Here is a 13,465-nt window from a genome sequence, read left to right as displayed (position 1 = left end):
TTCACCCAGATGATGACACCTTGTCAAAGTTCGACATCACACTACCAGCAGGAATGATGCGGAAGAAAATGAGCCAAAAATGATCCGAATATTGCACAAGTGTTAAAAGGACAAAGCTCTCAATCAGCCACGCTTAAGATTTTTATGAGACGGTGTATGCACATCATACTTTGCAATCTTAATCTCATTCAATCCCAAAGACGTGTTTTTACGTTTAATTAAAGGAGTGCGGACATTCAATCCCATGTACTTATGTTTTCCTTTTATTTCCAAACCATTTTGCGAAGAGGGTATAAAAAGGTCATTGATTACCTTGAGTAATTAAGTACGACGCATCACCTATTTAGGTATTTAAGTATGAAAGTACTGCCTCAACACTGCATCATTCGTTCTATTTTTCCATTAACACTTGTGTGATATTTTGTCCAATCCTTTAATTTTTACATCAAATGGACTTCAAAGGGAAAGCATTGAAAGAAGACATTAGGGAACTGAAATTTCACCCAGATGGTTCAACATCAAACTAGCAGGAGTGTGCCGTCCCTTGCCTAAAATACCGCCCGAATGATATGGAATAAAATGAGCCGAAAATTATCAAAGTACTGCGCAAGTGTTAACCTTTGTGCAGTATTTCGAAAGAAGACATTAGGGAGCTGAAATTTCACCCAGATGGTTCAACATCAAACCAGCAGGAGTGTGCCATCCCTTGCCTAAAATACCGCCCCAATGATATGGAATAAAATGAGCCGAAAATTATCAAAGTACTGCGCAAGGGTTAACCTTTGTGCAGTATTTCGAAAGAAGACACTCGGGAGCTGAAATTTCACACGGATGGTTCGAAATCAAACTAGCAGGAGTGTGCCATCCCTTGGCTAAAACACCACCTGAACGATACAGATTAAAATGACCCGAAAATGATCAAAATACTGCACAAGGGTTAACCTTTGTGCAGTATTTTGAAAGAAGACATTAGGGAGCTGAAATTTCACCCAGATGGTTCAACATCAAACCAACAGGAGTGTGCCATCCCTTGCCTAAAACCCCACCTGAACGATACCGATTAAAATGACCCGAAAATGATCAAAATACTGCACAAGGGTTAACCTTTGTGCAGTATTTTGAAAGAAGACATTAGGGAGCTGAAATTTCACCCAGATGGTTCAACATCAAATCAGCAGAAGTTTGCTTCTGAACACTTGGCGAGCACTCGGCTAAAACACCGCCTGAACGACACGGATGAAAATGACCCGAAAATGATCAAAATACTGCGCAAGGGTTAAATCTACCCCGGCTATGATGTTTTTAGCATGTAACATTCCACGAGGATGGAGTAACGTTGTTAAATAAGTCTTGATCGTGCTGGTAAAAGCAACAAGGCAAACACAATAGCGTGTTTTATTCCACTTGGCTCTGGTTTCTAATCATAGGCCCAGAGGGAGGAAGGAGCTGGCGTTGGCTCAGCACCGCACCGCCGAGGTCCAATCAAACTCTTAAGAAAAGAAAGAGCCGAGTGAAACCAAAAGAAAACCTGCGGGACATTACGTTACTTTCATCCAGAAGTAGACTCGGAAACTCATCCAATGTGGACTTTGCTGTCCGAAACGAACGGGGGGTGTGCGAACGCACCTCTGCGAGAGAAATTTTTTTTGTTTTTTTTTTTGCACATCATCATCAGGAAAAATGATCCCCCCCTCACAAAAAAAAAAAAAATGGTTTTGGATGCGCAGGCCGCTCATGACTAAGTGGAAAAAAACTCCTGTCAAAAATCCCTCCTCAGTGTGAGTCAAGATGGCGCAAGTCCACCACAAGAGAAGAAACCGTTTTTGTCAGACCGCAGATGACTTGCGCAAATACTTTTTATTGGGGGAATAACAGGATCGTCTTCAAACGGCATCCAATATGAAATATCGCTATTTCAAGAGATATCAAATTGATGAAATATTAATTAAGGTCTAATCGATCTTTTTCATCTTACATAAAAAATTCAGAGAAAAACTCTGTTTTGTTATTGATTTTTTTGATTTAGATACTTTGTGCGATGATGTGATTTTATTATTTACTCAAATAAGAATTTCTGTTACAGGCTTCATCATAAAAATGGAAAATATTTGATGAATTAGTTAGAAAATTATAATCGCTTGACAGCACTAGAAATAAAGGGAAGAAAAAACAATTCAGACAGATGTGCAGTTCAATAAATGAAACAAAAATATGTATAATTAATTAAAAAAATGGTTTAAATCATATTATAAAAAAGAAACATATATAAAGCAAAAAAAAAACTTTTTTTTCTTTCAAACAAGGGCAACAAGTAATGCATTTTTTTTCAATTTCACAATTATGAAATGCCAACATTTGAACTCATTTGTTTAGGCTTGATACCCAATTTTACTATCGGTGTTTGATCGGCTTGATATTTTTAAAGCAGCTCAAATAAGGTAAAATATTTCCTTTGTGGTCAAAATTAGTTGCATAAAAGCCAATGATCACAAGGTTTTATAACGCGCCCACAAAATGCGTTTGATTTTGTGATAAACGAGGACTCTAAAACTAGAAAATCAACATTCTGTCTTAACTGCCTCAAGCGTCACTCTACTGTGGAACAGGAACACCAGCAAAAATTGAGCACAAAAAAAATAAAAAATAAAATTGTCATGCATAAGCCACATCGGATATAAGCCGCAGGTCATAACATCATATATTTTCACAGAAAAATGGTATATGGAAGTTTTACATCTTTTTTTTCATTCAAAACATTTTTTTTAATTTCCCGCTCACAGCAACAGTGTCAACATATAAACACATTGCACAAAATTCATATATACGTATGTAGATAGCAATCAAGCTAGCACTACATGGATGCTGTAGCTAGCTAGCTAGCGAGATAGATGATAGATAAATCAATAGATAGATAGATAGATAGACAGACAGATAGATAGATATCGATATACATATGTGTATAGCAATTAAGCTAGCACTAGATAGCTAGATAGATAGATAGATAGATAGATAGATAGATATCGATATACATATGTATATAGCTATTAAGCTAGCACTAGATAGATAGATAGATAGATAGATAGATAGATAGATAGATAGATAGATAGATAGATAGATGTGTGTTTGACTCGTTCCATGATTAAAATAAGTCGACATGCATATTTTATTTACACATACAATTCCACACCAACCTTTCAGTTCAATATCGCCCTTGAGCGTAAAACCGTGTCATTTTTCCTTCTTTTGTTTGTTTTTGTTTTTTTTTGGAGTGGCTTTTTAAAACAAGGTCATTTCTTATGTTTGTTTAGCATTCACGCGTAGCATTCACACTTGACCTGAAGTGAACTGGAGCGCACCAAAGACCTATTAGTCAACCGGTCCCTGTCAACTTGTTTAGTGTAAACCAGTGTTAAAATGATTGCTTTCACTTGACTGAAATTGGCAGAGCAATCATTGTAATCAAGTCAATCAATGTTGATTGTTCTTCAACAAAACCTGACGAATGGAATCACATCAAACATGCGTGGGATCATGTGTTGAGACCCTTACCGAAAGCGCCTCCTTCACATGGTAAATATGTGAAAGAAACGATCATATAAAGCTAAATGTTTTGTTTTTATGAATATTTCTACTGACTGGCTTCCAGGCAACTTCCAATGAAAACAAAAAAAAGTTTCTGCATTCTTTGTTTACCCTCAACATGAGTCATCCGCTACTTGAGAATCAACTGTGTGTACCTAAAGCAGGTTCCCACATTCACTGTGTGCCCAATTCCGTAAACATGCTAGGTATGAACAACGACTGGGCCATATGCCCGCCCCCCAAATTTTTTTGAATTTGTTTGTTTTATTCAAAAGATTTTTTAATCACCCGCTTACAACAACAGTGTCAACATATAAACACATTGCACATAATTCATATATACATATGTATACAGTATAGCAATTAAGCTAGCACGGCACTACATGGATGCTGTAGCTAGCTAGCTAGCTAGCTACACGTTGGGTTTATGAAGAAATAAACCCAACAAACATTTTTTGTATTAAAGAATCCTGTGCAAAATGTACAGACAAAAATTATTACATAATGTTCATCGCTTGTGCATAATTTGCTTGGGGCAATACTACATCTATTTAGCCATTTTTCTGTCGACTGAAACGTCACCTGTCTCATCCCCTCCCTCAGTGATTCTCAACCTTTTTTCAGTGATATACCCCCTTTGAAAGAAAAATTCAGCCAAGTACCCCCTAACCAGAGCAAAGCATTTTTGAGTTAAAAAAAAAAGACTTAAACCTGCCATTAGTTTCTGATTTATTTTATTCATTATTTATTATATAAGTTATATAAAATAAGTCATTTACTTAATTTTAATACATATTTAAACACAAAAATAACCAACAGGAAGTGTCAGACCTCAAAAAGATGGTGATGTGTTCATAAAAATAGAAAAGTAGAGATATAAAATAAGTCATTAAATTCCTATTAAATAATAATAATCATTATCATCATCATCATCATAAAAATATTTAACTGCAAAAATAATCAACAAGGTGTCATACTTGTTCTCAAAAAGAAGTAATTATGAATAAATATTTGATAGTTCACACAAATAAATCATGAACTTGACAGGTAACGAGAGGAGGCACCAGACAAGCTGGGTCAAACCATCGTAGCATGGGGGCGAATCTGGCTTTTTAAAATAATGAAATTGAATAACCGACCGAACATAAAATGTGTTTTGTGAGCTTACATTTTCCTGAAGCATTCCATTACGTCAATAACTATTTTTAAAGGCATTTTTGCACGTTTTTTTGATTTAAAAAATCCAGCACCCCCTGGAGGGTTACCCGTACCCCCGTTTCAGAACCTTAGAACCATCAGCAAAAATGCCTTGCGTAATGTGACGTCTCGCTCTTGGTATTTCAAGGCAAAGAATAACCAGTGTTGATGGAGCTTTGATCGCCGTTGCATATTTTTAACCGTAAAATGTCTTCATGGTGAGGTGTATTTCCTGCTCCGCAGGAGAGGAATGTTGTTGTTCTTGGCGCGCATGTGCACGCTGCCTATCAAATGCCAACTTAAGGCTGACTTCAAGTCTCATTTTCATGCGAACGCACATGCTGCCTGTCTCCCAGCATCGACTGCATCCAGCCGCGGGCTAGCTGAGAATCTCCGAAGATTTTGCAAAGTCCTCAAAGGCAGCTGAGGTTATATCAGCGGATCTTAGTAAAAGACTCTCGCCGGCTTCCATCATGAATTTTTCCATGCGAGATGAGCTGAGTTGTCCGATCTGCCTTCAGCTTTTTTTGGATCCCGTGGTTCTCCCGTGCGGCCACAACTACTGTAAAGTTTGCATCTCGCAGACCATCGACAACAGCAGTCAGACCCTGCAATGTCCGGAGTGTCGTCTGGAATTTCACGGTGCTCAATCCCTGCAGAAGAATTTCAAATTAGGCAGCATCATCAGCGGCTACATCGCATCGAAATCGAACGCCAGCGCTCCGCCGATCAGCCAGATAAATGCGGACCAATTGACTACGGACCAACTGACTCCGGACCAACCGACTCCGGTTATCGAGACCGCGCAGACGGAGAAGAAGTGCGACATCCATTCCTGTCCCTTTGTGTACTTTTGCTCCACCGATACGACGTTGTTGTGCTCCAAATGTTTCATGGAGGGTCTGCACCCCAACCATGACCTTCTCACCTTGAACGTTGCTGAAGGGGAGATGAGGCATGCCCTGGAGGTCCGCAGCAAGGTATTTGTCACATTTTTAAATCTCGGCATCGTTTGATCAAAATTATAAACTGCTCAAAGTCAAAATCTGATTATTTTATTGTTACCTTTTAATCATTTCGTTTTTCAGTGATGTACCCTCTGTGAGACTCTTGAAACTTGACATATGTTTTCATCCAAGTACCCCTTAACTGGTGCAAAGCATTTTGGGTAAAAAACAAACCTAAAACATGCTATCACAGTGTATGATTAATTAAACTTTTGAACCATTAAAACTTCATTTATTTGGTCCACAAAAAAACAATCATTAACTTGACAGGTGACGAGCAGTTGCTATTCTCAAGAAACTAGATTATACAACATATTTAAAGTTATGTATTCATTCAGTTTTATGCTTTTTGTGAGACTCTATAAACAATCATAAAAATTAGGAAATGCATTATATGATCTCTGTTCAAACATAAAAAAATTAGTATAGCACAGTATTTATATATAAGCACATACACTGCATATAGATGTATAAATATATATGTATGCATATAATTATATAAGCAGTCAAATTGCATAAACACGTTGATTGCACAGACTAGCAAGGTGAAATGTCGTAGCTTGACATAAAACGTATGACAAAAAAAGCAGAAAGGATAATAAAACAGGCGTGCAAAGAAAATCATTTATCGCAGATAATGTAAAAACAATAACACCGCGGTATAGTACTAGCAGTACAGCGTGAAAAGGGATAAATGATCTTTATCAAATTTTCCAGTTAGAATTTTTTTTTTTGTATACCTGGAAAACCCTTGCCACAAATAAATGTTAGTGCTGGCACGATATCAAAATCTGATGGAAAACTTGAAGGAGCGACTATAGCGTTCCTTTGTTCAAGCCAATTGTTCAAACAAGAAAAGAAAACCCGAAACAGTCTGACATGACGCAAAAAAAAATGACTGACACACGGACGAAATGTGCGCATGCAGGTGGTTTCCAACAGGCTGAAGATGACCGACTTCCTGGTGGAGAAGATTAAGGAGCAGCAGGGTCTGTCTGAAGCTGTTGGAGACAAACTGGTCAACAAGGCTCTCACGACGGTGGAAGTCATGGCCAGGCTGGTGGACGGGTAAGCAGACAAAAAAACAAACAAGTGAAATGAAACAAACGAATTTTTGCATCACTATTTATTATCAAAATACTCCGTACTTTTTACTTAAATCACGGACAGCAGGAAGTTCTGCATTTACCATTGTCCGTAGCTATAACAGACATGGCAGCCTCCAGAGGGGTGCCACCCCCCCATGTCATATCATATAATGATAACTAACCCACGATTATATTTAAAACATATTTTTAGTCGTTACGAATACATTTATTTGCAAGTTTTTGACATTTACGATCATTACTTTATTCCTTTTCAATAAAACGCAGTCTAAATCTGACACCTTGTCCCTTTGATGTAATACAATATCACATTAGTCAATAGACCTAAAAAAATTTGAATAATTACATTCCTTTTTTTGGCTTGAGATTTTTGGTCACTATGCCATTTCCAGCAGTCCACGTGTTCAGAAAAAGCACGTGGATTTTGGCTCGCGTCTTCAAACTTGAAGAGCAAGACTAGGCGGTGACGGTTGAAGATAAAAATGCATGGCTGTCAGCGTATCTGTCATCTTTTGGAATCATGCAGCGTTTGTCCGCGTTTCGTTTCACTGATATAACATTTGCCGTTTTCCATTGCGACGCGCGTCAGCAATGTAGAAATACCGGTTTTCAAATCAAAACGAAAACAACAATTCCATATCTCATTAGAATCACAGCACAGGACAAGCCTGCAACCTGCAAAACACATGAAAATATTTTATTTGTCAGTTGGCATGGCGAGAGTTAGAATTTTGATTGAATAATTCCCGATATCTGTGAAAGAAGCGTGGAGAAGTACACAAGGCGTTAATATTTTTGAATGATTAAAAACCAATTGGTTTTCATCTTTAAGTACAGTGGACCCTCGGGTTACAGCGTTTTTTTCATGTTGCGACGTGGAGGTTTTTTTTCCGTCTCCTCTTTATGGTAAAAAACAACTGTCATGACCCTAGGGGCTTGGCTGTATTTGTGTTGTTTTGTCTCCATCTGCGGACGTTTTTAGTTAATTGCACTTATTTACTATTGCCGTCAAACTGCTATCATGCAACGCGTCACAACAATGCTGGTCTGCTATTGGCCGGCCTCACTCGTTTCAAAATGGCGGAACGGTAAAGCTTTGTTCTGTCGTGAGTGCTTACAAAACCGTATTTAGAGTGCATTTTACTGGTTAATTCAAAATTTAATGCATTAGCCATGGGTCCCAAGATTGCTAGTGATGTTAAAGAGAGAAGTAAGAACATGATTTATATGGAGATAATCAAAATATACGAAGAAAGCTAAGCTAGCCTAGCCTAGGCTACCCTTACTAGGGAATATGGGGATTATAAGCGCCACTCAAAGGTAAAGAAATCCTTTCTATATTTTTCATTTATGATGTTTTCTGATTGTATTCATGTGTATTATATATGTGTAGCACTTACTATACTATTTTGGGACCAATTTTATATGTACAATTTCGATGTTTTTTACCTGGGGTTCTAAATGCATTAGCTATTTAACATAAGTTTGGATAACCCGCCATACGGTGAGTTGGTCTTACGAGCCCAACCGCGGAACGGATTAATCTCGTAACACGGGGGCCCACTGTAGTCATAAAAATGAAGCAAATATATTGAATGAGGTGTTTACAAACGCGTTCATGCAAGTGTGTTCAAATGTATTCACGTTTGAATGTACTTGCTAGTACATTCACGTACGTTTGTCAGTCAAGAATACAGATACTTGGATCTGTGTGCAAGCACAACATTCAATCATTCTGTTCCCGAGCTGGCACGCACCTTCTCTTAATTTGGATTTTGTTTTCAGGTATCGCGACAGATTGCAGAAGCTCCTGGACGATGAGGTACGCCTGCGTCGAAACAGCTGGCAAGTGGGCGTGGGCGCGCTGGAGCGGCAACAGCAGCTGCTAGTGGACGCCCAGCAAAGTGCAAGCGAGGCTCTCAACATGACGGACTCATGCCGCTTCGTAAGCCAGTATGTTTTTTTTTTTTTATCTCGCTTATTTATAGCTACATTTGTCGCTTGTTCTTTTCACATGCAGTCGACTGAGAAAACAGAACAGAGATGCGTGTCCTACAGTGACTTGTATTTCCAGTTCTATGGTTGCTAGATAATACGTTGCAGAGGTGGGCACATGGTTTGCACTGATAGGCTGTCCGTCAGGCCGTCGGACCAATGAATGATAGCCTGCTAAAAAAAACGGAATTAAAAATGCAGGAATTTCAAATTTCATCCGTCGTTATAAATATCCGTTTTATGTCGTTCTATAACGCAGATTTATTTGTAGTTGTTCCGTGTCTTAGTCCTGGTTTCAGGTTTCCTGCTGATAAGCGCATTCTGGTATGCGCTTCAAGTATCCAATGAATGGAGAATACATTTGCATTCTTTCTCTTATTGGCTCTTGGCAAGGAAATACAAGATAGATGTTTTTTAATTCCCTAATTAAAGACGTTTTTTGAGGTAAATTCAAAATCAGCAATACTTTGTTTCACTTGTAGTGTATGTGACAGAATTTTGACAAATGTTTATGAAAACGTCTTCTGTAGTTGTAGGGCAGGGTGTTATAATTGAGAACTGACATTTAAGAGTCATCTAAAGCATGATATTGCCATCCAGCGGACATAATTGTTAATTGCATTCTCATCCCCTGTATTAAACGTGATGGTGTATTATGGCCTAGGGTTAAACCCCTTAGCTGCCTTTGTTTTCATGTTACACTTATTTTACTGTGTTTCAATTGCAGTGTAACTGTAGAACCACAGACAGGGCATTAACTTTAAGATTAAGTACTGAAACAGAAAGAGAGTTTGTGTGAGTGCAGACAGAAGTAGACCAGTGCCTGACGAATGACGGACCAGAAGAATCCACGTCTGTGTTTATTGAGTTATTATTCAGTGCGATCGTTTTCATTTACAAGCATGCCAAGCCGGTAGGCGGCAGAGGTGTTCCGTCAAATCAGAAAGAAACGTCCGTCCCTCAATATCAGCGGCATCGACGTCTTTGGCGGGAACTACAGTCGATCAAGGGAGTCAAATTCATTTTCGTCAAGAGCCATTTTGTAGCTTCATCTTCCCTCATATAAATGATCAAACCAAACTCATTTTAAATCATCTCATCAGATTATTACTGCACACAAGAAAATGATGGAGTTTTGAAATCAGACGTGAATTTGTTGAATGAATTTTGAGTTACTGTAACAAAACAAACCAAAAATGTTTGCAAATTCTCAAATTGATTAATATACTTGCCAAGTTCGAATTTTGGAACTGGGTTTAGCAAGGGTCATGAAAATGGACAAGACTTGCTTTCGAAGACCACAAAAATGACGTGGCGGGCCCAGTTTGGCCCCCGGGCCTCAAGTTGGACACCCGTGCAGTAGAGCGATAAATCTCCAGTTTATGCTTGCTACATGCTAACAAGGAGCAAGGAACACAACCTCATCCTGTCCTTTTCTCCAAAATTTCAGCTTCAGATCATTCACGATGAAACAAGGGAGATTTACCGAGTATCTTCTCCCCTTTTTAGGTTCATACTGATAGAAGATAAGCTAAAGCGGGCTTCCACAACTTCAATTTCCAACAACATCCCCACAAACGCTCCCCTGAACACCAAGCAACTGCAGGAAGAACTCAGGACCGAGGCCTTCCGCTCGGAAATGAGCCGGCTGGCCGAGTTCCTTTGCATCCTCTTCAATCCTCTGGACCTCACCTTCAACTTGTCCACGGCCCACCCCAGCTTGCAACTGAGCAACGACCTGCGCACCGTCAAGTACATCGACGCCAAGCGCTCGCACGGCGAGAACAAGGAGCGCTTCACCAGCGCCCCGCAGGTCATGTGCAACCAGAGCTTCTCCAACGGCGAGCACATCTGGGTGGTGGAGGTGGGCCCCGAAAGCATGTGGTCGCTGGGGGTGTGCTACAAGAGCATCCCCCGCCGCGGCGACCACAGCCGGCTGGGTCACAACTCGGTGTCGTGGCGGCTCCAGTGGAAAAACGGCAAGCTGACGGCGTGCAAGTCCTCGTCCAACGTGGTCCTGCGGGAAATGGTCAAGCAGCCGCTGAAGATCGAGGTGGCGCTGGACTACGAGGGGGGCACCTTGATGTTTCATAACATCAAAGGCCAAAGGGAGCATCTCTATACGTTTCGGGTTGCCTTCAAGGATGCGGTTTATCCGGCTTTCGGCGTTCACTCCGCCACGCCGAACTCTTGGATCACGCTGCAGTGTGGCCTGTGAGCGGGTCTGCTTGTCTTTTAGACGCATTTGCCCCCAAGGAGTCGGACGGGCAGTTAATTAACCCCCGTGCGGAATTTTGTCCCGTCCTTTCTTCTTTACGTCGAAGGAATTTCTCATCTAAAAAGAAAGGCTTGAAAGGAGACACGAGGGAGCTGAAATTTCACCCAGATGATGGCGAAACGTCAAAGTTCAACACGGAAGACGCAGGGGATCTGAAATTTCACCCAGATGATGACAATGTGTCAAAGGTTCAACGCGGAAGAGGGAGCTGAAATTTCACCCGGATTGCGGAAATCTTCACACGAACAGAAGTGTACCACCCCTTGGCTAAAATACTGTGAAAAATGGGGAAGAAAATGACCCAGAAATGATCAAAATACTGCAAATTGTTAACCAGATATTCTGTTTGTTAATGTAGCCCACAGGTATCGGACTCCAGTCCTCGAGGGCCGGTATCCTACATGTTTTCAAAACTTTTCCATCAAAAACACCTGACTCAAATGTTTGGGATCATTTTGAAGCTCCTGCAGAGCTTGCTAATTAGCTAATCATTTGAATCAGGTGTGTTTGGGAAGGAAAACCAGAAAACATGCTGGATGCCGGCCCTCGAGGACTGGAGTTCCACACCTATGAGTAGCCATTGATTTGTCAAATCACCCAGCAGTTTATGAACCCTTGTGCGCTATTTTGTCCAGTCCATTAATCTTTACATAAACAGCATTTCACATCAGAAGGAAAGTAGCGAAAGGAGACACGGGGGAGCTGAAATTTCACCCAGATGATGGCGAAACGTCAAAGTTCAACACGGAAGATGCAGGGGAGCTGAAATTTCACCCAGATGATGACAATGTGTCAAAGGTTCAACGCGGAAGAGGGAGCTGAAATTTCACCTGGATTACGGAAGTCATCACACGAACAGAAGTGTACCACCCTTGGCTAAAATACTGTGAAAAATGGGGAAGAATATGACCCAGAAATGATCAAAATACTGCACAATTGTTAACCAGATATTCTGTTTGTAAATGTAGCCATTGATTTGTCAAATCACCCAGCAGTTTATGAACCCTTGTGCGCTATTTTGTCCAGTCCATTAATCTTTACATAAACAGCATTTCACATCAGAAGGAAAGTAGCGAAAGGAGACACGGGGGAGCTGAAATTTCACCCAGATGGTGACAACATGGCACGACCACTCGGCTAAAATACCGCAAGAAAGATGTGGAAGAAAGTGACCAAAATGGTCAAAATACTGCACAACAGTGAAAAAAGTTCACCTACATCATAGGTGTGGAACTCCAGTCCTCGAGGGTCGGCATCCAGCATGTTTTCTGTTTTTCCTTCCCAAACACACCTGATTCAAATGATTAGCTAATTAGCAAGCTCTGCAGGAGCTTCAAAATGATCCCAAACATTTGAATCAGGTGTTTTGGATGGAAAAGGTTTGAAAACATGTAGGATACCGGCCCTCCAGGACTGGAGTTCCACACCTGTAAGTCCAACATCATAAATCCTTAGTGTTTGCATTTTAAGATTCGCTACTAATTGACTTAATACTCATACTCCAAATAGTGTAGCTGTGTTACAGAAATAAAGGAAACGTAATCTTGAATAGTAACATTGATAAGTTGTTCATAGAAATGATTCAGTATATGTTTGTTGTGTTTTATTAAAAACCTTTTAATAGCTGAAGACGTCAAACTCCAGTCCGTGAGGTCGTGTGTCCTCCATGTTTTCCAAATTTCTCTTTGTAAAGCAGTTTTGACACTATAAAGGGTTTTAAATAAAAACGTTGGCTGATCGTAGTCTTTGTTTTATGTTTATTGTTTGCAATCCCTCAGCAAATCAGTGATGGTAATTTTCATCCTTCTTTGACACTGAAGAGTGAAAATGAATTGTCAATTTTATATACCAATAAATTATAAATATATTTGTGTGTTCATGTTCCTAATTATGACTAGAATGATGACATAATATTGAAAAAAAAAGAAAGGAAATCCTTGCATCATTTTCTGGTTATTATGGATGCAAATAAGGTAAAAAGAAAAAAAAAGTCAACCTAAAAACTACCAAAAATTGTAGTTTATTGAACCTAGAAATTAACCTATGAATTTATTGCTTATAATTTTCATTCAACATGTTTTGGGATTAAGCCGTCCACAATAAAGCACAATAAGAACCTCCACTTTAGCTTTATAAACCTAAATAATAAGAACCAACAAATTTAATGCTTCCCTTTATTTTTCTTCACAATAAACCACGATGTGACCCCCTCAAAATCTTTGCATTTTCTAGTTACGAAGCAAGCAAAAAACATCAATATACAAAACACAAAAAAATATAGCTTTAATAATTAAAAAAAA

At 39.5% G+C, this 13,465-nt stretch overlaps 1 protein-coding gene across 1 annotated transcript; it reads left to right on the top strand.

Moving 5' to 3' along the window:
* The first annotated feature begins 4,964 nt into the window (after positions 1-4,964).
* Positions 4,965-12,907, top strand: LOC148428314 (E3 ubiquitin-protein ligase TRIM39). The gene is made up of 4 exons (XM_088408558.1): positions 4,965-5,759; positions 6,715-6,854; positions 8,678-8,845; positions 10,397-12,907. Exons 1-4 carry the CDS (start codon positions 5,253-5,255, stop codon positions 11,103-11,105), a joined length of 1,524 nt encoding a protein of 507 aa, XP_088264684.1. The 5' UTR covers positions 4,965-5,252; the 3' UTR covers positions 11,106-12,907.
* The last annotated feature ends 558 nt before the right edge of the window (positions 12,908-13,465 follow it).

The sequence above is a fragment of the Hippichthys cyanospilos genome, chromosome 2 (assembly GCF_059441005.1).
Source record: "Hippichthys cyanospilos isolate Australia breed blue-spotted pipefish chromosome 2, RoL_Hcya_1.0, whole genome shotgun sequence".
Lineage (NCBI taxonomy): Eukaryota > Metazoa > Chordata > Actinopteri > Syngnathiformes > Syngnathidae > Hippichthys > Hippichthys cyanospilos.
This window is presented reverse-complemented; position numbering and strand designations above follow the sequence as displayed.

Bases quoted from the DNA above. Each gene is read 5' to 3' on its own strand.
- LOC148428314 (XM_088408558.1), top strand. From the start codon at position 5,253: ATGAATTTTTCCATGCGAGATGAGCTGAGTTGTCCGATCTGCCTTCAG. The intron at 6,855-8,677 runs GTAAGCAGACAA...TTTTGTTTTCAG, and splicing joins ATGGCCAGGCTGGTGGACGG to GTATCGCGACAGATTGCAGA. The intron at 8,846-10,396 runs GTATGTTTTTTT...TCCCCTTTTTAG, and splicing joins TCATGCCGCTTCGTAAGCCA to GTTCATACTGATAGAAGATA.